This window comes from Myodes glareolus, chromosome 26 (genome assembly GCF_982192425.1).
Source record: "Myodes glareolus chromosome 26, mMyoGla1.1, whole genome shotgun sequence".
Classification (NCBI taxonomy): Eukaryota; Metazoa; Chordata; class Mammalia; order Rodentia; family Cricetidae; genus Myodes; species Myodes glareolus.
Window position 1 is genome coordinate 43,173,698 of NC_142051.1, and position 26,740 is coordinate 43,200,437.

At 45.3% G+C, this 26,740-nt stretch overlaps 1 protein-coding gene across 2 annotated transcripts in view; it reads left to right on the forward strand.

Annotated features, from left to right (window-relative positions):
• Positions 1-389: 389 nt before the first annotated feature.
• Positions 390-26,740, forward strand: part of C26H12orf75 (chromosome 26 C12orf75 homolog) — a 33,153-nt gene continuing 6,802 nt past the window's right edge. Inside the window, exons 1-2 of one of the 2 annotated variants that reach the window (XM_087902016.1) lie at positions 390-533; positions 14,772-14,796. In XM_087902016.1, the coding sequence (XP_087758142.1) occupies positions 488-533; positions 14,772-14,796 (71 nt within the window). In that variant the 5' untranslated portion in view covers positions 390-487. The remainder of the gene's footprint in view (positions 534-14,771; positions 14,797-26,740) is intronic. The other variant, XM_087902017.1, reaches the window with a different exon arrangement.

A 26,740-nucleotide genomic window follows, 5' to 3' on the forward strand; every position in this document is an offset into this window, starting at 1 on the left:
TCTTCAGATCTGAACATCGTTTAGGCTGTTAACCTTAGCCTCACTAGACAGACATCCACAATGCTCCAAACAGATGTTCCCTGTCACTTCCTCTCCTCTCCACATCTTGGGGACGGAGAATAGGGGCTTTGAGTAAAGAAAGGGGAAGGCGAAGAGGAAGGAGGAAGGAGGGCGAACTGGTGAGCATCCCAAGCTTGGTGATCCTGCTGCGGACCACGCCCTCGGCTTTTGGCCTGGTACCCCAAACCCTACTTTGAACTCCCGCCTCCTCTGAACCACCACCAATGCCCGGCCGAGGAGCGCGCAGGAGGCTGCGGATTGGTGGACACCGCGGTTGCCGCGGTGACGGGTGGGGTCCGTGGGGGTCCCCGCGCCGGGCGGGGCTAGGGCTGTCCCTGGTCCCTGGTGCCGCCTCCATCTGGGTCTCCACCTCCCGGACCTGCGGCGTTGGTGAGGTCCGGAGCGCGGCTTTCCCGCGGGCGGCGCGATGGGTTGCGGGAACTCTACTGCCACCAGCGGGGGCGCGGGCCGAGGTAAGCGGTGTCGTGGGGCGTGGGTCCCGCGGGAGAGGTTGCCGCAGCGGGGGGCGCGCAGTTCTCTCGCTCCATCCCCATTTTCGAGACTGGAGCGTGTCTGGAAAGACCGAGTGCGATCCGGTGCCCCATGCGGGGGCGGTCACGCCCGAATTCAGCGGGGAGGATTGTCGCCTGGGTCCTGCAGCCAGGCTCTGCACCCTTCTGGGGACCAGAATTTCCCGGACATGTCTCGGGTCCCTCACCTCCCCTTTCATTGGGACGACTCCAGGCCTCGCCCCCTCCCCCGCCCCAACCCCTTTGCTCCCAGACCCTGCACCTGGAAAAGTGCAGCTGAGCAAGTCAGGACTTTTCTGGGGCTGGGGGTGGGGCCGAGTGCCAGTGGGTTTAGAGCAGCAGCCGGCGGGGCTCCGGAAACGCATCCGTGTGGGTCTGCTTACTTAAGACCCACCGGGCTGCGCTCTTAGGCTCTCACTTGAGAAGCTGCGGTATCTAGGTGCTCAGATTCGCCTGATAGAGCTTCGGTATTGGCCTTTTTATTGATATATTTTCACTTAAAAATATATTCAAACTTGTCTACGCACTGCTTCATTTCGTTGATTGGCAGGACAGGGCTTCTAAGGTTTCCCTGGCTAAGCCAGGTTTTCTTAGCAAGCGACTTACTGTAAGATTCAGGTCTTCTGATTAAACTAGCCGATGTTGGATTTGTTTGGGGTTATTCTCTGCTGACGTATTTTCAGCGTCTTTTTTGGACAGGATTCCCTAGCTTCCCTAGCTGAGTTCGATCATGCTACAGCCCACACCAAGCAGCAAGTACAAGCAGCTCTCCATCCTGCCGTGTTTACTAAGCTAATCAGGATGCCCTGCTAATGATTTTGAACCTTGGGGCTGTCACCTCCCTTGGCCAAGACCTTGAGGCTTGGCAGTTATTTTTATTTCTGATTGTTTGAAGTACTCGAGTTTGAACCCAGGGTCTGATATTGGACACGAAGGGTAGGACTTGGACCACTGAGCTCCGTTCCCTGTATTGCTTTTTTATTTTGAGATAGGGTCTCACTAAGTTGTCCAGGCTTGCCCTAAACTCCCGCTGCTGCCCAGACTGACCTTTAATTTGCGGTTCTCATGAGCCGGGATAGAAAGGCCTGCAACAATAGCAAGCCTGGCTAAACTTTTAACATTTCCACGATGGCTTCCATCGTGGAAATCTACCCAAACCACTGACCACAGTTGGTCTCTCTTTTGTGGCTGCCAGTGTCATTCTTGTGGATTATCAAACACTGTTTCAAGAGTTACAACTAGAACACCTGAAGTCTAGGCCCAGGGAAAGTTTATCTGTCCCATGTGACTTTCACTGTCTTGAATTAAGGTCTGCCTTAGTGATCTGCAGACAGCCACTGGGAAGCCAATCTTTTAGGTTCATATAGCAGTGACTCAGCTTAGTTAGTATCATATGCAAATGAATACAGGATCAGGATTCAAGCAGAGAGTGGCCATGTTTCCTTGCAAGGGGAAATCAGCAGAGCGTTAAAGCCTCAGCGATTGTTGGTGTCGAGGTCCCAGGTTCTGTGGTTCCGTGTAAGCCTACTGCTCGTGTGCTAGGCCGTAAGAATAAAAAAGGTTGAGAATGTTGAACAAGCAAGCAAACAAACAAACAATGAAACAAAACAAAAACTGGAAGACGGATCCATAGCAGATTTTCTTAAAAGTGAAACAAGTTTAGTGCATTTGCATTTTTTAAGAATTTATTTTTATTCCTGTCTTTGATTCTCTTTCTTTCTCTCCCTCTCCCTCCCCCCCTCTCTCTCTCTGTGTGTGTGTGTGTGCTATGTGGATGTAGGTGCCTGAGAATACCACCAGAGGGCATCACATTTCCTGAACCATTAGTTACAAGCTGTTGTGGCCACCATGTTAGTGCTGGGAACCAAACTTGGGTCCTCTGCAAGAGCAGGAAACGCTCCCCACTGCCCTGTGCTTTTACATTTTTGTTAGCAGACCCTTTGTCAAATTTTGGGGGGTAGAGGGAGAAGTACCGTTGTTAAGTAAAGATCAGAACGATAACGAGGCAGTTCTGAATTGTTAATACACAGGTTGCATTTCACTGGTAATGTGGCCAAGCCGTTTAGAAATTGTATTTTGGGCCAGAGATGTAGCTCAGTTGATAGAGGACCAGCCTAGCACGCACAAAGCCCTGGGGTCCATCTCCAGCACCTGATAAACTGGACGTGGGGTGGGGGGGTCTGTGAAGCAGGCAGGAGGATTGTTCAAGGCCTCACTTTACAGTGAACTCAAGCTATCTTAAAAACAAAAACAAACAACTTCCCCCTCCCCCAACAAACCACGAATCATATTTCTTCTGCCAGTGTTGGTAATCTGTGCCTATCATCCTACATTCAGGAAAAGAGGGGCAAGAGGTTCACGCCAAGTTCATGGCCGGCCTGGTCTATATGGGGAGTTCCAGGCCAGTCAGAGCTGCATCTAAAGAAAAAAAGAATCCCATTTCTTGCTGAAGGAGAGGTGGGAGGTGGGTGATTCTATTTACAAATATTTGTTTGGCTTTTTTTTTTTTTTTTGAGTAGATGTCTCGTTGGGTAGAGGGAAATCTAGCTACATGGAAAGAAAATCCCTCCAAGTGCACGTTGCTTTTGTTTGTGGAAGGACGAATGTGCAAGAGCAGGCTGTTCCCTGCCTTGCTCTTTGCTGAAAATTACCTTACTGTTCAGAGAGAGCAGGGTAGGGCGTACATGCTGTTCGCCGGGAAGGAGAAGGCACCGTGAGTGGGCGTGTCTGCATCCTCTCTAACCCTGGGCTTTGAGAAGTCGTTCCCAAATAGTCCCCAGCCTGTGTGTCCAGCTGGCTGGTTTCAGGATTTGGCCATTGGTATGTTCTGTCTGTCAGCTGGGGGCAGGAATTTTAGTTTCTGAAAGGAGCTACGTCAGGATGAGAGCCAGAAGGGCACGAAAGGAATGTCCTGACACGAAGATAAATCTATCCCAACTGTGAGCTGTGACTTGGGTGTCCCAGTCTCTTAGGGCCAGGCTGTAAACCTGTCCTGAGCCTATGAGATTCAGTGAATAGACAATGTTGTCCTGGATCTCTAGGTATGAACAGAACATGGCTGCTAAAATGTCTCAGAAACCCTGCGTTCAATATTTTATACTTTTCAGTAGCCACACTGAAAAAAGCTAATTAATTAAAAAGGCAAAGAGCGGTGAGGAGCCCTGGTGACCTTGAACTGGGAGCTCAGGCTCACCCTTGGCTTTGGCTGGCTGCGTGGCTGTGGGCATTTCACATTACCTTCTGAGCTCTGGTTCCTTTATCTGTATCGCGGGGGATAATTGGATGTACTCTGTTTCCTAGGGCCAGTGTGAAACTCCAAATCAGATAATGAAGGGAAACACTGTAAAATGAGATTATTATATTGTGGTAAAAAGTTATTAGTATGTTGAAAAGATGGCTTTGGTGAATATTTTTTTTCTACAAGAAAATGACAGATCTACTTTTGTCTCAACAGGCCTGAAATTACCATTATAAACTTAATTTTATTTTATTTTTTTTTGTGACAGTCTCACTATGTAGTTTCGGCTCACTTGGAACTTGAAACTCGCTATGTAGACTGGGCTAGCCTCAAACAAACCCCATTTTATTCCCTACATATTCAGGCAAAACCAGATAATTATTTCTCTTTTCTCCCAGCTGTCTGGACCCTTGCCCTTCTTGGCTGCGGCCTGGTGAACTTGGCTAATATGATGGGTTGACATGCAGCCGTGGGCTTGATACATGTGATTCTCTATGCCACATTAGTGGAGAAGCTGGAGGTTGTGGCTGCGTGGCCATGAGGAAGGAAACACATTGCAGCCTCTTGGCTCCTCAGGTTCCCCTGTGCCCTTGACTTCGAGCTCACCCATGCTCCACACCTCAGTGCAGAGCAGGGGATGGGGCAGCCAGCAGGAGAGGCCTGGAAAGTGCAGCTAAGCTTCCTGACTGTTGCGGGGCTTAGCAGGGAGGCTGAGTGTGTGAGGGCAATTGCTGCACCGTGTACATAGAATACACCGAGAACATCCCAGCCACAGTGCTCGCCAGAGAAGCTTCCTGGAGGAGCTGAGCTGTTGATGCAGATGGGAGACCCTTTTGAGCCCTGAAGAGCTTTGCAGTTTAAGTTCCCCCCCATTTTCCCTTGTAGTGCTGTCTGTCCAACTCTGGATCCTGTAGTTTGTGCGTTAGGCCAGCCCTGTCCCAGCCCATCTCTCTGTTTAATTCTGGAACCATCGATCGTCTTGCCTTGGTCTCCACAGCCGAGTTCCAGAATTTTCCCATCACCCTCAGGTGCAGCTCATTTTGACACTTTGGTAGGAGCACTTTCTCCCTGCAGGAATTTGATTTTTTTCCTACTCAGAGCTACGGAAGACGGATGCTTGCGGATCCCATTTCACGATGTTTTAGCACATTTCTCCAGAGAAACCGCCGTATAAAGTGGTCTGTCTGGAAGTGTTTGGATATTTATTTCAACATGGGGAGCTTTGGGGTGCCCCTGCCCAAACAGCCAGGAACTCCTTCTGTATGTTCACCCTCCAGCTCTTCCCTCAGGAGGCAAAGACCGAAGTCCTTACTCAGTCTCTTTAAAAAAAAAAAAAATCATGGAGCGGGCTGGGCACAGTGGCTCATTCCTTTAATCCCAGCACTCAGGAGGCAAAGAAAGAGGCTGAGACAGATGGATCTCTGTGGTTTTGAGACCAGCCTGGGCTGCGTGGCAAACTCTAGGCCAGCCCAGGATTATGTAGTGAGATCTTACCTCCAAATTCAATAATTAAGTAAATAGGTAGATGAAAAAGAAAAAAAAAATTACAGGGAGGGCTGGGGATTTGGCTCAGCTGGGAAAATGCTCGCAATCTCGGAAACCTGAGTTCGATTCTCAGAAAGCTAAAGGGTGGTGGCATAGGTAATCCCAGCGCTGGGGGAAGAGGAGACAGGGTCTCTGGGACTTGCGGGTCCTCGAGTTTACCGTACTCGGTCAGTTCCAGGCTGGGGAGGGGGGATCCTGTGAGTACAGATAGGTGGGCCTCGAGGAAAACCACCCAAGGCTGACCTCTGACCCCCACACGCACATGTATGCCTGCACTCACAGACCGGTATTCCCTCATGTATACATGCCGTATAGGCATACACTATTAAGTGAGCCTTTGGAATGTGAACCAGAAAAATCCCTTTCTAAGTCAGTCAGAAAAAAATCCCTTAAAAATTCCACTGGAGCCAGAGGGGAGATTGCTCAGTGGTTAGAGCATCTGCCACGTGGGTGTGGGAACTGGAACCCACACAAGAACTGGGTGGGTGTGGCAGCCACCTGTAACTCCATCTTTTCCTGTCGTTCTCAACTTTATTTTTTAAGTCAAAGTTTCCTACTGAACCTGGGGCTCACTATTCTGGCCCAGAAATCTCAATGAGTCTTCTGCCTCTGTGTACAGCCCTCCCACAAAGCTGGGGTTACAAATAAGCTGGCCCCCTCCAATGCTGGGATTATAGGAAAGCTTTCCCTCAACACTGGGATTACTGGCAAACTGCCCCCCCCCCACAGTGCTGGGGTTATAGGCAAGATGCTCCCACCCCAATGCTGGGGGGCACAGACAAGCTGGCTAGCCTTAGGGAATAAGGTGGACAGAGCTTGAGGAAGACAAAATGTCAGCCATGGGTTTCCACATGCCTGTGTACCCATACCCATATGAACATGCAAACACACGTGTGCATATACACGTAAACACACATGCCCATGAAAAAAATCCCAGGATTCCCAGATATCTGCAATGCCCTGCTTCAGTGCAGGCTAATTGTTTAAAATAACCGGGCCGCTATTTTAGAAGCGTTCGGCGTGTGCCATTTGAGCCAGTTGTAATTTTTACCAGAGATAGGCAATGGGCAACCATCTGGACTTGATTCTGTGGGCGGCTTATTGTCACAATGCTTCTGATTTTAATATAAGGGTAGTCAGAAGGGGAGGAGCTTAGCAATCACCTCATTTTTACCAGTGCCCCTGGGGAGTTAATATAATGCTTTGGGGTCCAGTTATTTAGATTAGTGACTGCATTGTCCTCAATTAGCTAAGTAATTGTTTTCCCTTTAATGTAAGCACCAAGGCCCAGCCTTGATTGGTGACAGTAGATGGTTTGTTAGTGTCGGAGCAGGCTGCTGGTGCTTAGCTTTAGCTCATGTCTGGGGGAGGTGGTGGTGATGGAAGACTTGGGTGATGTCATCAAAGTGGTCTTTTGTATCTTCCCTTACTCTCTCCTCTCGCCTCTAGTGCTGGCAAGGCCATGGGAACTTCTTTCTGCTCTGTAAGCAGCTGCACTCTGTTTTCTCTCTGAAGCACATTTTGCTGGAGAGCTGCTGTCTTGTCCTTTCTTGTCTCCTGTGTTTCCCTCCCCCGTGGGACATCCTCCTGAGAGCCCCTTCTATTTTATTTATAGTAGTATCCTTGGCTTCTAGACCAGTCTCTAAAATTAAATAATTGTATTTTAATCAATCAGTCAATCAGTTAATCAATTTGTGTGTGTATGTATGTGTGTGTGTGCATGTGTGTGTATATGTGTATACATATACAGATGTGGTGGCCAGATGTTGAAAGTCTTCCTCTAATTTTTTTTTTAATTATTTTTTTCTAGACAAGTTTTCTTTGTGTAACAGCCTGAACTTTCCTGGAATTCGCTTTGTAGACCAGGCTGGCCTCGAATTCACAAAGATACATCTACCTCTGCCTTCTGAGTGCCAGGATTAAAGGCTTGCGCCACCATGCTGAGCAAGTAAATCTATTGATTTACACCATAATTCCCTCCCACCCCCAACCAGAGACAGGGTTTCTCTGTGTAACAGGCCTGGCTGTCCTGAAATAGGCCGGTCTCAAACTCACAGAGATCTGCCTGCCTCTGCCTCCCTAGAACTGGGATTAAAGGCATGCACCTAGTTTATACCTTACTTTTTAAGATAGTCTCTTCCTGAACCTGGGGCCTAGGTTTGAACTAGACTGGTTTCTGAGAACCCCGTCTCTGCTTCTCCACAAATACTGGGGTTACAAGCATGTGTTTCTCTGTGTGGCTTCCCCGTGGATGAAATTCCTTATAATTGTGCAGTCAAACTGCCCTAACTCCTCAACCTCAAAACTTACAATGGAATTTTTCTTTTAGTGTTCTAAAAATACTTATTTGAATGAATGAGTGTTTGGGAGACAAATACAATGGAAAATGAAGTTCTAAGTTGTGCGAGCACTCTGTGACTGATGAGGTAATTGGGGAAATGAGCTAAAACCCTAAACAGTCAGGAAAGCCTGCTTGCAAGGAGTGGGACCAAATGGGTTTTGAAGAATCTGTAAAATTTGAATAAATAGTAAGAGTAACTGGGCTAATGTTTATTTTAATTAAACAGTGCCTCCTCCATTGAGTGGACTTGTTAGAGTTCCATAGGGAAAGACATTCACAAATGACATAGGAGAGGAGGTGTGTGCTTACAGAAGGGTCACGATTCTAAGAGGTTAACGAAAGTGTCTGGGCCCAGGTCCAGAGGTGGAGATCCTGAGGCCAGACATGGAAAACTGGCTGCGGAGGGAGGGAGGCAGGTGTGGATGGAGGAGAGGGTGAGCTGTTTGGGTAGCGGGAAGGAGGCGCTGCTCACTGTGGTAGGAGGGATGGGAGAGCGGCATGTTCCTGGATATATATACACGTCAGAAGTGGCAGGGATGAAGAGGGAATTGGCAGTTACCTCTGCTTGGCAGTCATCTCAGACAGAATCATGATCTTCTTTCATCCTTCACGTCGTTCATTCTCTGTCCTCAGAGCTGACATCGTGACCCGCTGAGTCAATCACTTCCACCACGAGAGACTTTCTGTGAATGGCCGTGGGTGAGGTTATGCTACAGCAGCTTAGTGTCAATGTTTTACCTTATTTGGTGTGTGTGTGTGTGTGTGTGTGTGTGTGTGTGTGTGTGGTGCCTGGAGGCTTGAGGAAGACACTAAATAGCCTGCTCTCCTTCTCTACTTTATTGGAGTGGCTCTCTCATTGAATCTGAAGCTTGTCACCTGGGTTAGACTGGCTCTCCAGCAGGCTCCCAAGATCCACCTGCCTCCACTCCCCAGTGCTGGGGTTGCAGTCATGCTTGGCCATGCCCTGCTTTCATGTGGTGCTGGGGATTTGAACTCAGGTCCACGTGGGTCTGCAGCAAGCTCTCTTACCCACTACACTATTCCCCTAGCCCCGCCTTTGTTTATTTTTCCTTTACACTATTCGAAAGTTAAAATATTAAAAGGACAACCTAGAGACAAGGAGTTGTTCTGTGAGAGCATTTACACTCATTGACATAGTTGTCTATCTCTAGGACATGTTGACCTGAAATTTCCTCTTCACTATTGTAATAAATACAGCTTTTGAATCCGTATTGTTTTTGCTGGCTTCTTTAAAAAAGAAAACCCAAAAGCCATTGTCTTGAACTAATGAGCTGTTGTTTTATTTCCTCTGACCAAATAGGAAATATGATCTAGATTTAGAATCATTGCTGGTCAGAGGGACCAGTGTTAAAGAATAAAAGTGTTAATATTAAAGAGAAGGTTGTTTTGTTTTGTTTTGTTTTGTTTTTTTCTGTAGATTTCACAGTTCCCAGCAGGAGTTTTCTTTTAGAAAACAGAGTGAGATATTCTGTGTATTTTTAATCATTTCCCATAAGTACCAAAGGTATTTAGGTTTCTGATTGCTTATACTCTAAGAAAGCTTGTGAAGCTGTACTATATTTTTTTCTAATGTGAAAATAAATGGATGCTATTCTCATAGAAGGGATAAGGGTCTGGGGTGTGGCTCAGTGTAGACTTCTTTGGCTGGGGTGTGACCCAGTGGTAGATCTCTTGGCCTGGGGTGTGGCCCAGGGGTAGATCTCTTGTCTTAGGGTGTGGCTCAGTGTAGATCTCTTGGCCTAGGGTGTGGCACAGTGGTAGACCTGTTGGGCTGTGGTGTTGCTGAGTGACAGGTACTCCTTCTTGGCTTGCTGGTTTTGTTGCCCAGTGCTTCATAGTGTGTGTGTGTGGGGAATAAGTATTCTCTAGGCTAGTGTGAGGAACCTCTCATATGAACAAGTGTGTAAATTTGAACAATACTAAGAACATCTGGGTAACCTGATTCATTCTTCTTCATACTCACTCTGTATGGAGGAACCTCAAAGGGTCATCTGCCTGTTGGAACCAAGACGAAGTGTGTGTTTCTTTCAGCTACCAGACTAACGTGGTGCCTTGCATCCAAGCTGGACCGATGGTTCTCCAGGAACAACATTTTGCTTGCATCCCTAGAATGGGAGACATGTCACAGTGAATGTAATCCCTCCAAATATGAATTTTCCCACGAGTTTCTTCCTCAAAGTGAAGTAATTAATTAACTAATTAATTTAGTGATGCTGGTGTTAATCCCCCCAATCAAGAATAAAACAACTACCACAGTTTAAAGCCAATTTTGAAGCAAGCTTTAATTAAATACTGGCCAGGTAGATGGGCTCCGGTCAGGTCCACACCTGGGTTCCCAGGAAATGGCCCTGAGTCATGGTTTACAGGGTCTTAAAGTATTTCCCTCAGGTCCAATCAGGGGCGAGCATATATCCTGACATATTTCCTGCCCAGGTCCAATCAGGGGCGAGCATACATCCTGATGTATTTCCTGCCCAGGAACCTCCCACCCACCTGTGATCAAGCTCATGTAGTAAAGATGGCTTAAAGGAACTTGTTTAGGGAGTGGAAACTTGTGTGGCTTGTTATCTCTCATAAACAGTAGTCTCCAGCATTTCAGAAACTATCGGTCCTTGGCAAGCGGCTTGCAGATCAGAAGCATTCATTTTTGTTCCATAGATCTCTAAGGTGTAGGAATTAAAACTTAAAACGTAACTTTGGCTCTCCCATTCCTTCCCCCACCTCGAGTTGTATCCTAAGTCAAATCCTTGACTCTGTGATGGTACCTGTTTTTATTGGGATCTAATAACCCTCAGCTTAATGGTACCCAGACAGGAATTAGCATTTAGTTAAGGCATCAATGATACAAGAGCCAACAGCAGTCAGCAGAAGCAGAAGGGCCAGAGGGACCTGGAAATGAGAATGGGGACCAGTTACTTACTTCCTCTCAGGTCCCCTTTCTTGCAATGATTTTTTTTTAAGCCCAGCAAGACTATTTCTAATGATTCACAAGTGGTTTACATAGAAACAATTTTCTCCTAAAGCTGTACAATAACCTCTTTATTTTACATACAGCAGATCACGTGACCTATCATATTGTAGACTAGATCAGCTAATGGATCTACCTGTTGGTAGATCTGGGCTTTGTCGATTTTAACAAGTACCTTTCCTGGTATGCCAATGGACATTATAGATAACTATTTTTTCCCCATGCCAGGAAGTATCCTTTTGACCTAACATCCCAGCCTGTTGTAGGATAAGGGGTGATGGTCTCTCTTCTGTAACTACTTCCTGCTGAAGCTAGGATCTTGTCAGAGCCCAGAAAGACTGGAATGCTAGTCAAAGGCAAGGAAGGAGTTTAGGCAAAGGGGCATTAGCAGCTGATTCCTGGATGGTGTCTGTCAGCCAAATGGAAATCTGCTGAGACAGATAAAGGCCAGGGGCAGGAGTTAAAGTTCAGGGACATAAAGGAAAATATTACATTTGGAGCTTTCAGGTCCATTGACCTGCTAGTTGGGGAAGGGTGGAGTCCGAAGACCAGGAGAGAGGGACCCCATCCTCAGGAATAGACAGATGGGGAAACTTAGGCTGTTCTTATCTGGAGTTCTTTTGACTTGTGATAGGTAAGATCCAAGTCTTATGATTCTCTAGATTCTCTGAGGCTTACAGGAGTTTTTAATAAAAAAAAAAAACACCCATAAGTTTTAGGCATATTAGCATTACCAGTCTGTGCTGAAATCTACCTTATAGAAAAAGCAGAAGACAGGTGTCTGCAAAAAAGCTAGAGCAGACTCTCACCTTTGAGTCCTAGCAAAAGCTGTAGATTTGGGTTAAAAAGCATGAACATTCTTTTCATCTGTCTGGAGATGTAGATATAGATTGGACAGCAATGTCTTTAGCCCAGTGAGACGCACCTTAAGTCTACACTTAGAAGGCAACCAAAGACAATTTAAAATTTTGTCACTGCTCTACCAGCCTATCAGAACTCCATTGCTCAACGCCAAAACTCTAAACTTTTGAAATCTTAGTGTAACAATAGCATAGAAAGGGGAAAGACATCTGAAACGTTGCCCATTTTCTTATATCTTTAATCACTTACTTATACCTTTACAACTTACATTTCTTATATCTTAAATCATTTTCTGAGACCTCCAGAATGTAAGCTTTCACACCCTCAGACCGTCATTCAGCTTAAAACATTTTTTAGATCTTACATAGATTTTATCCCTATTTCTTATCATCTAATCATTCACTGGAGATGCAAGTAGTTATTCCTGAGAGCAGTCATATTCCTTTCATGACCTGTCTGTCTTTTAATGTGAAGCCTTTTAGCAAGACAAACCCATTTGCTTTTTCTCAACAGGATACCTAGTAGCTCTAGAAAAATCAAGGCTTGATTGTTACATATGAAATGAGCTCACAGGGTGGCTGCAGCCTTGGGGAAGACCCTGGTTTTACTACTCCTGTTAAGCCGACAAAGCTATAGTTAGCCTAGTCATCAATACCATGATCTAAGAAGGATAACTTGTAGCAGGAAGTACAATCCAAATGTATCAATTAAAATGGCTGAGACTAGCCCATTATTAGACTGCCATCCCAGGCTTCTGTGATCTCCATGGAGTTGGTGGAGTTGGGGGCAGAAGTTCCAGGGCAACATCGGGTTTCACCTGCCAGGCCCAGAAGGTGAGAGGTCCCCCTCCCCGCCCGGGGAGGAACATGAGAGAGACTGACCTTCCTTTGTTTAGGAAAGTGGGGCAACCAACTCTTAGAGTCCTGCTTGTCCAGAGTTTGGGCCGGGTTCTGCGGCAGGTGTGGCAATAGGGCAGTCTTGCCCTGTGGTTAGCTTTACCACAATCCAGATGGAGTCTCCATGGTGCTGCAGCATCTTCTTTGGATACCCTGGGGCCACTGCTAGGAGCTGCGGGTCTCTCATATTAAGTAAGCTTTTCAGTTAAACATTTTAAATACCATATTCGGCAGATCTATGGGAAGTTTGAGGACCATTATCTATTAAATATATGTGAGCTAAGCAAACCTTGCTTGTTTTTAGTTACTTGCTTTAGGCTTCACCCTGAAAACACATGCAAGAAGCTAAATAAAGATTTTATCGGTAGTTAATTACGTTAGTGTGTAGCAGAACTGTAAGTATAGTTCTGAACACACTAAAGAAACTGATCATTTATAAGGTGACTAGTAACTTGCATGTCTTAATTATCTTTAACAGTTTACAACAAACATAAGATTAGCAGTTAGCTTATCTGTTCAGATTGAGCCTTAAAAGTAACAATTTCTGAATTGAAGTTGCTTTTATTATCAAAATAAAACTTTTAACTCATGAGCACAATCCACATGTCCACAGATAGACTGCGGACAGTTTCTTATATGACTCAGTTTCTCAGAAATAGCTTGAGGTTAATATCTTAAGTGTGAAGAGATCTGACGTAAGGAGAGACTTCTCTGAGCCAGCTGTTCTCAACTTTCCCAATAGTTCCCCATGTTGTGGTGACCCCCACTACAACATAATTCCCATTGCTATTTCTCACCTGTAATTTTGCCACTGCTGTGACTCTCATTGCAAACATCTGACAGGCAGGGGGTCCTAGGCTACCCCTCTCAAAGGGTCTTTCACCCCTCCCCCCCACAAGGGATGAGACTTGGAGCTTGAGAAGGCGCCTCAAGTACTTCGCCAGCCTGCTTACGTCATCTTGCTGCGTCATAAGACAGGAACAACCCGACTTCCGGTGTTTAGTATTTGGTGCTCATAGCTGTGGCCCTTATTTCTAACATTTGAAAAAGTTCAAATATTAATAATATAAGACATCATTTTGTGACCTGCTGCTTTTCCGGGTAAAACGGGTTTAAAAGTCACATTACACGTACCTTTGTACTCTGGTAATTTTCTCACAGGTTTCCAAACAATTATACAATTATCTTAAACAAAACAAAACAAAACAAAACAAAAACCCAACCAAACCTCTGAAAAGAAGCATGTGTCGGAGCCACATTCTCATACCCTGGTTGCTACTTGGCTCCATTCCTCCCCCTTCTGAAAATGAGGTGCACTTTACAATCTGCCTTTTCCCGGGATGTGGACCTCCTTTTGGAAGGTGACACCTCTCATTCCCACTGAGCCTGCTGTGAGTTCACCAGCAGGGAGCCCAGCAGGGAGACGCTCTAATGGTACCCGGGACCTGGTGCCATCAAGGTGAAGTGGATGGATGAAGAGTTCTTGGTGGCTGATTGAAGTCAGTGCTGATAGCATGTGGTGGTTGGTCCACACATAAGCTGCCCTGTCTGTCCAGGGTGCCCCAGTCACTAGACACTGCAGCATAATGATTTAGCGGCTATTAGACAGGCACTGGAGAGGGGACAAGGACACCACTTGGGACTGTTCTGTGTTGAGCCTGCCCGGCATCATCCCTGAGATGCCGCAGTGACTTCTGATGCTCGGCCCTTGCGTGATTGTCCCAGGTTTCTCTAGTGATCGTGGACTCAGGATGTGTTTTCTTTGTAAGACTCTGAGAATCCCAGTTTCTCACACCTCCCCCACCTCACGAGGAACAGGAAACCACTCTCTACCCCTTCCCATGAATAAAACTAAGATGGTTATTATTTCTTTCTAGTCTTTCTTCTAGGTCCTCCACTTGTTTTAACTCTGGAATTGCTCATTTCTGAGGCATTGATTGTTTATTATTTATTTATACGATCAAAATGTCCTGTCCCTGATTGTTTTTATTATCTTATTTTTTTTTTAATTTTAGGGTGGTGGTTTAAAGGATTTTAAATTCCAGAGTGTCTCTTCCTGCTTGTCTGTCTGTCTGTCAGTCTCTTCCCCTTTCTTCCCCCCCAAATGCACACATACACACATGCATATACACACATATGTGTACACATACAAGCATAGTCAGTCATACATGTATGTGTACACCCGCAGTGAGTACACCCACACACACACACATACACACACACCGCATATGGAAAACACAAAACTAGGTATTGGACTTAATCTGTAGAAATACTGTCACACCAATGCAAATCTTTTTCTTTTCTCCCCTAGGTCCAACGGGAGCAGTTAAAGATGCGTAAGTACTCCACATTTTGATGTTCTAATCCCTCTCCCCAAGAAAGGCTGCTTCTTGTGGCTCTGACCTTTCGGGGACTAGGTATGGCAGAAAAGACACGGGGCATTTTCTGCGTTGTGCACTTGTAGACCTCCTTTGATTGACAGCTAAGTGCGATTCGAAGGATGTTACTGTTTATGACTTTTCGTGTTCTCCTTCAGCGATCCTAGCATTCTGACTTAGTGTGTTAATAAGAAAGAGTACGGTGGTCTTTCCATCCCAACCTGCGCAGAGACTTGCGTTCCTAACAAGTGACGATGCGAACGCTCACGGTGTTGCCCCTGGGACTCTGTGTGTCCCAGGACTATCCAGGAAGGATACTGGAGGAACATTTACTCATGTGAACACTCACTCATTTGGGAGAAAATAGCTAGATATTCCTAGATACTCAGGGGAATTGCACAGCTGTTTTCTACAGCTTGAGGGGTTCTTCATGTGTTGATCTTGGGGGGGCTCCTGTGTTGGACGGCCAATCCTCAGATTATTCTGTTAAAACTTTGAGGCTTTCGGGAGGTAGTTAGTGTTCACGGGGTCATGAAAGTTGGAGTCCCCTTGGCATTAGTGATTTCTACGAAAGGGAAGAGAGACCACCCAACTGTGTTTTCGCTTGTCTCACCATGTCCCCGGCAGAAGCTGCACGTACGCTGCCTTGTGCTCTCAGAGCCTCCAGAACCACAACCCAAACACACTTCTATGATTTGAAGTTTACCTGCTATCAGGTGTTTTGTTATAGCCCTGGAAACTGGCCCAGGACATCCTTCTGTATAATCTGTGTTGAACTGATCGTTAGACTGCGGGACTTAATAATCAGACGTCTCTCTGTGAGGTTTCTCGTGCTCAGGAATGCTGTGTTTCCCTTGCTCTCCTTCTCCGCCATTCTACTGGATTATATCTGTAATCTAGATACAAGGTCAGCACAGGAGCTCACTGTCTCGGGGGGTTTCTGGTTACAGTGCTGGCCTAGTTCCGTTTCTGTTGCTGTGATAAAATACCCTGAAAATTCAAGGGAAGAGGGTGACTTTGACTCCGTCCCAGAGGGACACTTCCGGTCTGCCTCAGCAGGGAAGGTGTGGCCACAGGTGGAAGGCAGGCGAGGAGGACAGGAAGCTCATAGTTGCCTCAGCAGCCAGGAAGCAGAGAGAACAGGAAGTGGGGCCCACCCCCAGACAGTACTTCCTCCAGTGAGGCTACACCTCTTGAAAGTTTCACAACCTTCCCAAACAGCATCACCGGTGAGGGACCAAGTGTGCAAACATAAGAATTTATGGCGGACACCTCATATTCACACTGAACCTATGGAGATTAGGATTAACCTTCCTGCCCCAGATTAGTTAGATAACGGAGCCACACAATGTCGAAAGAGGATGCAAAAGTTTGGTATTTATTGGGTGAGGCTTTCTGGGGAGAACAGGGTTGCACACAGAGTGGTCTGCTTAGTTTGTGCTGTAGCTGGGGCATGGTCCGGGTCAGAGATCTTACACAGAAACTGGGTTTGACCTTCCTGCTGGCCCAGGGAGGAAGCGTCCAGGCTTTCCTGCAGCTTGTGCAGGTTTCAGACTGGAGGGGGAGGGATGAGACTTGACAACTGTCAGCGGTCCAATGTTAAGAATAGAGTCAGACTTTTTTTAATTATGAAGAGGAATTCAGAGAAGACTAGAGTGGCATTATGAAGATTTCTAGGAATGAAATAGCCATTTCATGTGAGACTTTGGGCACAAAAGAAGCAGTAATCACTTGCTTCAAATTCCTGGCATAGTGCTTGAATCTCCAGTGGTTGCTGAAATGACTCTAAATACATTTGTGATCTCGTATTCTGTGTATTAAATGAAGTGGCCATCTAAGTGGCATTTATTATTATAAAATAAGATAGGACAAACTGAGCGCTGTTGAGGGTGCTGAATGTCTTACAGTGTGAGATATCCAGCCAAAACGTAGTTAAATTTTTAAAAAAGTTTTTTTTATTACGTTCATTTGTGTGCACGTGTGCATGTGTCCATGCCTGTCACAACATACATGTGGCAGTCACATGCCTGTCACGACATACATGTGGCAGTCAGAGGACAGCTTGTAGCAGCTGATTCTCTCATTGCGCATCAGCCAGGGGATTAAACTCAGGCCATCAGGTTTGTCTGCAAGTGCCTTTCCTCTCTGCGCCATCTTGTTGACTCAAGATTTGATTCTTTAGATGAAAATAGATAGGCATACCCATTTCGTTAGTGAACCAATTTCTTTAATATGTGGGAAAATTAAATGAACTTTAAAAATACATTTCTTTAAAATTTATTATCAGCAAATGTTTGGATACCTGTTTCATATTCTAATATACTTGGGGGTCACATGACAGTTTCCTAGGCATAAAGGGTCAATGTTGTAGAAGTCTAGCTCAAGGGGAGGCCTCTTCTTATCATCTTTTCCTTCTCCTACTCAGCATCCACCATAGAACGAAAGGTCCTTCAGCAGACCACTGTGGTCCGCTGGTGACCAAAGCATAGCGATAGGGGTTCTTCATGAAAACAGGCAGAAGGTGTGCTGGGCTGGGCTTCCTGAGTGAGCAAGAGTTCACGCAGGGAAGAGGAAGCAAGCTGAGCCCGTGCAAAGGGAAGAGCATGAGAAGAGGATGCGGGTGACAGGACCTGGCCATCTTCTGGGCCCTCCTAGAGCCCCCGGTCCAGGACGGGTGAGGTGTAAGATGGTGCTGATGGTTTGGGAGTGGCCTGGGAAGAGGGAGGTGGAGGGGTGTTGTGAAGTTGGAGCCACGGAGGTCAGCCAGCAAGTGGGAGCCGTGGGAAGGAGGGGGGTTGTGTGGTTGGGTGCGTTAGAGACAGTCCATGCGTTAAGTGACAGAGAAGGAAGAGAAGGGAGCAGCAGGACCATGCCACAGTTTCTGACTTGAGCCGGAGATGCAGATGGTGGTCAGAAGGACAGGGAAAAGAAGGGGACCAGGTGGCTGTGGCCAACACCACATCCACCCGCTCCAGACGGTGCTTTCAGCTGAGTGGAGCAAGTAATAACAGTCAACTTGAAAGGAGAAACTCTTTAAAAATGTGTTTCCACTCCAGAAGAAATAGCAGGTCTGAATTGATGTTTCAGGCCTGTAATCCCAGCGGTTTGACAGGCTGAGGCAGAAGGATGGCAAGTTCAAGGCCGGCTTGGGTCACCTGGGGAGAGCCCTTAAAAAGAAAGAAAGAAAAAAAAGTACGGAGCCAGTTGAGTCTGGGGCTCCTGTAACTCCACGGTAGAATGTTTGTATGAAGAAGATTAACGTGTGTGACGCTCCATTTCCGGTACCACCAAAACCAGAGCAAAGAGCAAGATCAGGAAAATTGGGAACCACAGAAAAAATATTATTTTTTTTAAAGAGAAAAAAACCAAACTGTGCTCTCATGACTAGAAACATCCATGATGAACAGTTGACACCGGAATAGTTAAACCTAGATTTTATTAGTGTTTCATTGTGGTCATATGTGGCTTTTCATACTGAAGTTTCTAACTGATCCTTGCTTGACGTGCAGGAGACATGTCGTGTGTAGACCTCTGGGCTGAAGAGTAAGAAAGGCTGTGGGAGTTGGGGCTGGGGATTGTCTCTGCTGAGGAAGAGAGGTAGGTAGAAGTAGGTTCTAGGATGGGCTTGAAGAATTAAAATGTAAACCTTAGAAATGCGACAGCCTGTGTGAAGGCATCTAGAGGGTCAATCACCCTGAGACAGACCTGCTTATGGGGGTAAGCTCTTCTGCCAGCCTGCTCCCCAGTCTCTCTATTATCATGGTGCAGGACCAGGGAACAAAATATTTATAATTCATTCGGCTGATTCACATGCTTGCAAAAATCAAATATTTTTTTCTTTCTTTCATTTCAGCGAATTATCTGAGCTACTTGGCACCAGTAGGCTGTGTTGGGATATTCTGGCTGGTTATGGCCAAAGTCCAGTTTAAACTTGGTCAAAAGATACAAACAAAGGAGAGCCATTGTCATGTATTGGTGGAAGGCAGTCAGACCCGGGGAAACTGCTCCCCGCAGCTTTCCTGTTGCTAACAGCTTTTCCCAGGCTATGGGGGAGACGGCCATTCAGTGCCCTGTTAGCTCAGCGACCCCGTGGGAACAGTCCAGTTTCCTTTAGTTTCTTCTGAGACACCCCTCACCCGCAATGTCTCCTCCCCCATAGTGAGGACGCTTTGCCATTCTGAGTCAGGGGCCAGGTGAATTTTAATGGCCAGGACCAGGTCATGTGCTTGGTTTTGGGAGCCAATCGTACAGCCCCGTTGATCCGCATGGCCAAGGCAGGAGAGAAGTGATTTCTTGAAAGAAGTATGGTGGTGTGGGGGAAAAAAAGGGTGCAGTTTTGAGCCTTAGGGTTGATTGGTTTCCAGTGTCAGTCACTTTTAATATTTTTGAAAGTATTGTTTAAAAATACTAATATTATTGCTATTACTAGTATCAGAATTAGTAACACTAATATATTACTACCACTACTATATTATAATATATTTACATACTAATATTAGTATATAGTATATTAACATATTAATATTGATATGATAATATATTATGGTATAATATATTAGTAATACTAATGTATTAGTCCATATATTTATAATGTATAATAATGCTTCCTTATGACACGCTCATGTATGTATATGATATATTTTGATCATCTTCACCTCCTGTTACCTTCTCTTGTCTTTACTCAAGAATCTTGCTGTTTAAAGATTAAGCATTATTTGTAAGATTATCACAAATATGTATCATAGATGATATTATTAAATAAATTAACTCAAATTTAACATTTGTCTTTGGAAACAAAAAAAATCATAGCCTTCAGATTTAAACAAAGGAATACTTCACTTAAAACTTAGAGAGTGCTGTAACATGAGGGCTGGCTTGTTGGGGTTTCTGTCCTGCCCAGTACCCCAAAGCCGGGCAAGCCCAAAGAAAATCACACACAGGACTCCATAAGGTTATAAACTGATTGGCCCTTAGCTCTGGCTACTTATTAGCTCTTATAACTTATGTTACCCCATTATCCTTATCTATGTTAGCCACATGGGCTCAGTACCTTTCTCAGTGTGACGGCTTACATGTTGCCTCTTCGATGGTCTGCGCAGGAATGGCTGAGGAACCTTTCTCCTCCCTAGCCTTATCCTATTCTCATTACTCCGCCTATACTTCCTGCCTGGCCAATCAGCGTTTTATTAAAATACATGATTGACAGAATACAGATAATTCTCCTGCACCAGAGTGCAGTTTCATTAAGATTCTTCTTTAAGCAAAGCTGTTTTATTGCCATAAAAGGTAATGGATATAGAGAAAAATATCTAGAAAACACATTACAAGCAGTCTTAAATAAATTATGAATACCCAATCTTGATTTGTATTTTGTGCTGTGTGTGTGCGTGCATGTGTTTGTGTGTGTGTGTCTTTGTGGTGTATGCATGGGAGTGTGTAGATATATACACACCCATGCACACACATGGAGGTCAGAGCAAAGATGTCATTGTCCTCCCCCATTGCTGTCTGCCTTTCTGCCTGGAGCCAGGGTGTCACTATGTTTTTAGGCTGGCTGGCCAGCAGGCTCTCGGGATCTGCCTGTTCCCTCTCCCCAGTGCTGAAGTTATAGACACACAGAGCCACGTCTAGGTTTTTTACATGGGTCCTGGGGGCTTCAACTCAGGTGCACATGCTTGAAGAAGACGGACATCTTAATGTCAATGTCTGGCCTCTTCATGAGCACCCATGAGCGAATACACCCATACCCATGAACACACAAAAGTTAAAGTTGTTCTGTGATACCTGTTCTTGGTTGTCAACTTGAGTATATCTGGAATGAGCTAAAACCCCCAATGGAGGACACAACTGTGAGAGATCTTTGCTTAATTTGAAGTGGGAAGATCTATTTTCAGTCTGGATCTTGGAGGTAGGAAGACGCGCCTTTAATCCAGATTTTTCGAGCTGGGGAAACCCACCTCTAATCTGGGCCACGCCTTCTGCTGAACGTGTGTAAAAGGACACGGAGAAGGAAGGTTTTGCTCCTTGCCTGCTTGCCCTTGCCTCACTAGCACAGCCATTCCCTCCCTGACATTGGAGCTCACTTCTTTAGGATTTAAGCATCTACTGAAGAGCAGCTGAGACCTCCAGCCTCATGAACTAAGCCACTACTAGATTCTTGGATTTTCTGTTGACAGATAGCCACCAGTGGACTAGCTGAACCACAGCCTGTAAGTGGTTCCAATAACTCTCTCTATATATATGTTCATCCTATAAGTTGTTAGTGTAGAAACCCCCGACTAATATATTCATTCTGTACTCTGCAATAGCAAATATTAGCCAAGATTTAACTCATTGGGGAAGAATAAAGCACATTCATCTCAAAGGTATACAGATTTGTATTCATCTTAATGAATGCTTAAATTGTATTTATATAAAGCAATTGCTCTTAAATACACGTATTTAATAGCGGTGAATGTTTGGTTTGTGTATTTATTTTATGTACCCCTATCCCAAGAGTTGTATGAAAACGTCTAGGGGAGCAAAGAGGCCGGGAGGTGATACACGGCCCCCGTGTGCATTATCCTGGCGAACGGGAGCCATAATTATAGATGACTTAGAGACTGCTGAAAGCATTGGTTGGAGGCTCTGTCGTGAATACCTCATGGCAGGCACAGCACATGGAAAGTCCTGCTGTGAGTGGAAGCCGTAATTCTCATTGGTGTCATGGGTGGGTTTCCCACAGGTTGGATCCAGTAGAGTAGTAATAGGGAGAGAGAAGAGAAGAGGAGAAGAGAAGGGGAGGGGAGGGGAGGGGAGGGGAGGGGAGGGGAGGAGAGGAGAAGAGCATTAGGGATGGAGAGCGATAGATGTCTGGCTGTTAAACCAGGCAGAAAAGGAAAGGAAGCCCAAAGGGCTGATGGGAAGGACAAATGGGAAGTAGGGGGCGTGGCCTCCGGAGGGTTGATGAGAGGGACAAATGGAAAGTGGGGGTGTGGCCTCCAGAGGGTTGATGTGTGGGACCAATGGGAAGTGAGGGGCTAGGACTGAGATGAAGCAGAGCAGAGAGCGTGGTCCAGTGTTTGTCGATCCTGGGCTTTTTGAAAACAATTGTGCATCCTCGAGGCCCTAAGCAGAACTGGTACCACAGGGGGAAAGGCAAGCTTTCTGAAGGTAAGGAGACAACGTTTTCCGGCCCTGCTTATAGCAATTGCTAGCTCTACCACCGCCTCCTAAGGCTGTGGGTCTTCTTCACAAAGAGAGCAATTAGTTCATCAGTGGTAGGTTGGGAATGCAATTTAGCCCTTGGTCACTCTCCTCTGGGCTGAGGTTGAAAGTCCCCGCTTTGAAGTCAATGATACTTATGCTCACCCCGGGGGTGGGGAGGAATGTGGCCAGTCTTGGCTATGGAGCTTTTCCAGGCAAAGAGCGAAAACAAACAGCTGGAAGAAGCTGCAGACGAATGAATCAGACCTAATACAGTCCCTGGCAGAAGAATAATTCAGTTGGAAATTACCTATCACTGTTTGGTGGTTTCGATCTGAACCACAACGTCGGGTACATTTCTCGCGACCGCAACAAACACCTGACAGAAATGACTTAAAGAAAGACTGAGTGTCAGTCCCTCCTGAGGAGGGCGGGCTTGGAGGCAGGAGCGAGGGGATGAGCCGTTCATATCACCAGGAAGCAGTGATATGAACCTGAGTCAGGAACTCGAGAGGTGGCTGTGCCTTCCAAGGTCCACACCTTCTGTCAACTAGCCTCTTAAAGTTTCCATGGCCTCCAGAAATTGTGCCTCCAGGCGGGCAGGACAGGGCACAGGTGTTTATAAGACATAAGCCTACTGGGGGACGATTTCAGATTCAAACCCGAGGAGCCGGGAGCACCATTAAAAAAATTCAAAAGAGGGTTAAATTCTAAAGAAAGTTGGGTTTACAAGTGGAGAATTATAATATAATTACAGCAAATATAATTTAGAAGCAAATATATTGTCAATTAATAAGCCTGTTTCAGCCAGGTGTGATGTTCATGCCTGTCATCCCAAGGGTCCAGAAACAGGGGATGCAGAAGGGTTACGGAGGGTTTGAGACTAGTCTGGACTACCATGTGAGACTTTGTCTCGAAAACCAAAAACAAAAGCCAAAGACAAAAACTAAACAATCTCCCCTGCAACAAAACAAAAACCTGTTTCAGATGATCATCAGGAAGAATAAAACACAGCCAGGCAGAATGGAGCTGACTCTGGCAGCTTCCCTGTTAAATTTGTTCTGTTCACCAATTGAGGTGAGTGCAGCCTCAACCGTGGCACCCAGACGTGGATGGGGGAGGCTCAGACTCTCGTTTTTTTTTTTCAGCTTCTCAGAGCAGCTTTGTAAGCAGAGCTTTATATTTAGAATGGTTTTTCTTGATGAATAAGTGAAAAAAAGCATATTATGTTTTTGCCATGTAACTGTTCGTTCTGGAAAGTAGAGGGGAGTGAGAACCTCCTCGTTTCCAGGCAAACCGAAGCTCAGAGAGATTAGAGATCATTCATTGGAACAGCTGCTGTGTCTAGTCATTCGCCGTTTGTCTTGGAACGTGCCATGGTTTCGTGATTTTACTACCGAAGGCTTTCGTATTTTAACTGTAGTTCATTCAATTGCAAAGTTGAGCAAATACAATGATGAAGATACTTTGAATACCATATATTATTGGTGAAGAAAAAAATGTAGTTTAAAAAAATGTATGACCATTATTGGCACTTCTGGGGATTGCACCCAGGGCTTTACATATCTCAGGCGAGCTGAGTTATGGCCCAACCCCTCTTCTTATTTTTAATTTTGAAATAGTGTCTCACTAAGTAGCCCAGGCTGGACTTGAACTTGTAACCCTCTAACTTCCATCCCTCTTTTGAGTTGTTGGGAAAACTTGCATGGGTCACCAAACCTGCTTACACTTTATATTTGATGGATTAATACTAAATAAGGTTTCTTTGAGTGGAAAGTTCTAGTTGTTGGTAGAGTGAAAATCCTAGTGTAAAACAATTGGAAGATTTTGTTGTGTCCTGTACAGATGGTTGGTTTTTTTTTTTTTTAACTGATCATGTACGAAATGCATTGTTGGAAATCTGGGTGGAGGATGGAGCAGAAAGGTGTGTGATTATTTGTGGCGTCTGAGTCAATGTGTGATCGACTCTGAGACGGAAGACAGTGCCACGCTGGCTGTGGCACGCTCACAGGAAGTGGCTTCAAGTGGGCTCTGCAGGCACCATCTATAATCTTAGATGCGATGATTGTCCTGCTCCTCTGCAGCGTGAGTCATGTCTGAACTACCAGCGGAGGAGGTACCCGCAATCCCAAGACGTTGCAAGCGGGAGGGATTTGAGTTACAGTACTCCATTCCACTTTCTCATTGATGTTGTGACCGGAGTTCTGAGTCAGAGTTCTGGGAATCTGTGGTCTTAATCTTGGAGATTATTATACTCAGTGGGTGGCTTTAACCCTGACTTCTTTCTCCTTGAAAACCTGTTCTTTGGTAAAAAGAAGCTAAGCTGTTGCCAACAAAGAGAGGTGCCATTTCAATGAAATGCTAATGTATTTTATAAACTTCGTTCCCAATGGTTAGTGGTTGATTCTTTGAAATGTTCCTGTCGTTTAGAACATTCTAAGCTTGCTGTAAATGACTAGAAATATTTCACTCATTTTTTCAAATATTAAACTACATTCCACATAATTTTCAAAGGGAAGGAATGATTAAAAATGAAACACAGTCTTTTTTATTTTATTTTATTTTATTTTTATTGAACTATACCTTTTTCTCTGGTCCCCTCCATTCCTCTTCTCTCCCCTTCTGCCCTCTCTCATGGTTCCCATGCTCCCAATTTGCACAGGAGATCTTGTCTTTTTGTATGTCCCATATAGTTTAGATCCATGTATGTCTCTTTTAGGGTCCTCATTGTTGGATAGGTTCTCTGGGATTGTGAATTGTGGGCTGGTTTTCTTTGCTTTATCTCTAAAAGTCACTTATGAATGAGTACATATGATATTTGTCTTTCTGGGTTACCTCACTCAATATGATGTTTTCTAGATCCATCATTTTGCCTGTAAATTTCAAGATGTCATTTTTCCCTGCTGTGTAGTACTCCATTGTATAAATGTACCACACTTTCCTTATTCATTCTTCAGTTGAGGGGCATGTAGGTTGTTTCCAGGTTCTGGTTATGATAAATATTGCTGCTATGAACATAGTTGAGCACATGTCCTCGTGGTACGATTGAGCATCCTTTGGGTATACACCCAAAAATGATATTGCTGGGTCTTGAGGAAGGTTGCTTCTTAATTTTCTGAGAAATCACCATATTGATATCCAAAGGGGCTGTATAAGTCAGCACTCCCATCAGCAATGCAGGAGTGTTCCCTTTTCCCCGTAAGTTTTCATCTCCAGCATAAGTTGTCATCAATGTTTTTGATCTTGGCCATTCTTTCAGGTGTAAGATTGCATCTCAGAGTTGTTTTGATTTGCTTTCTCTGATGGCTAAGGATGTTGAGCATTTTCTTAAATGTCTTTGAGCCATTTTAGAATCCTCTGTTGAGAGTTCTCTGTTTAGGTCTGTACCCCATTTTTTTAAATTGAATTATTTGTTCTTTTGATGACCGATTTCTTGAGATCTTTGTACATTTCGGAGATCAGACCTCTGTCTGATGTGGAGTTGGTGAAGATCTTTTCCCATTCTGTAGGCTGTCATTTTGCCTTGTTGACCATATCCTTTGCTTGACAGAAGCTTTTCAGTTTCAGGAGGTCCCATTTGTTAACTGTGTCTCTCAGTGTCTGTGCTACTGGGGTTATATTTAGAAAGTGGTCTCCTGTGCCAATGCGTTCAAGTGTACTTCCCACTTTCTCTTCTATGAGGTTCAGTGTGGTTGGCTTTATGTTGAGGTCTTTGATCCATTTGGACTTGAGTTTTGTGCATGGTGATAGATATGGGTCTATTTGCATTCTTCTACATGTTGATATTCAGTTATGCCAGCACCGTTTGTTGAATTAGCTTTCTTTTTTTCCATTTTATATTTTTTGCTTCTTTGTCAAAAATCAGGCGTTCGTAGGTGTATGGATTGTTATCTCGGTCTTTGATTTGATTTCATTGGTCCTCCTGTCTGTTTTTATGCCAATACCAGGCTGATTCCTGTAAGTTGTCCCCTGCCCTCCAGTGCACACCATAACGTGCATGTGCACATATATGCACACATAAATGCTAATACAATAACGATTTTTACAAATACTTAAATGGGTGGTCCCTGGTATCCCTTCATAGAAAATGTCATCCTGTCAGCCTCTGTCCACCTCCCCTTCACTCTGCTTAGCTGTGGGAGATAGAAATCAAGGTGGGCTTGCTGTATATGGTCATTAAAACCGTGTTAACTTGGGTGTGGAGCATACTCAGTGGAAACATGCTTAGCGTGGACAAAGCCCTGGGTTCGATCCGTAGCACCCAAACCCAAACCCCAAGCCAAAAGACTCAAACACAACACTTCCCAAATCCCAGATCTAACTTCACAAACAAACCGAAGCCCCCAGGTAGCTTTAGATTTAGACCCATGCTGCAGCGGTGTCTAGAAGCCATGTAGGCTCTGGGCAGATGAGAAACAGCCATTGTAGCCTCTTCCGTTCCCCTTTTAGATGGGCCTAAATTAGAACAGGTGAAATTAGTGAGGAAGACTTGGGTTTTCTTGCTCCATTTTGCCAGCCCGCAGTTTCCCTTCTCTGGCAGGGCGTTAAGCGCCCTCCGTGCAGCTGCTGATGGACAGCGTCTTCCTGGGTCCCTCACCGGGGCATGGGGGGGGGGGAGTGGGGGAGTTGCCTTACTTAGCGTGCTTATCCTTCATAGCACCTGTTCCGATATCCTCATCATTCTTGGATTCGGAGATTCAACAATCAGCTCTTAAAC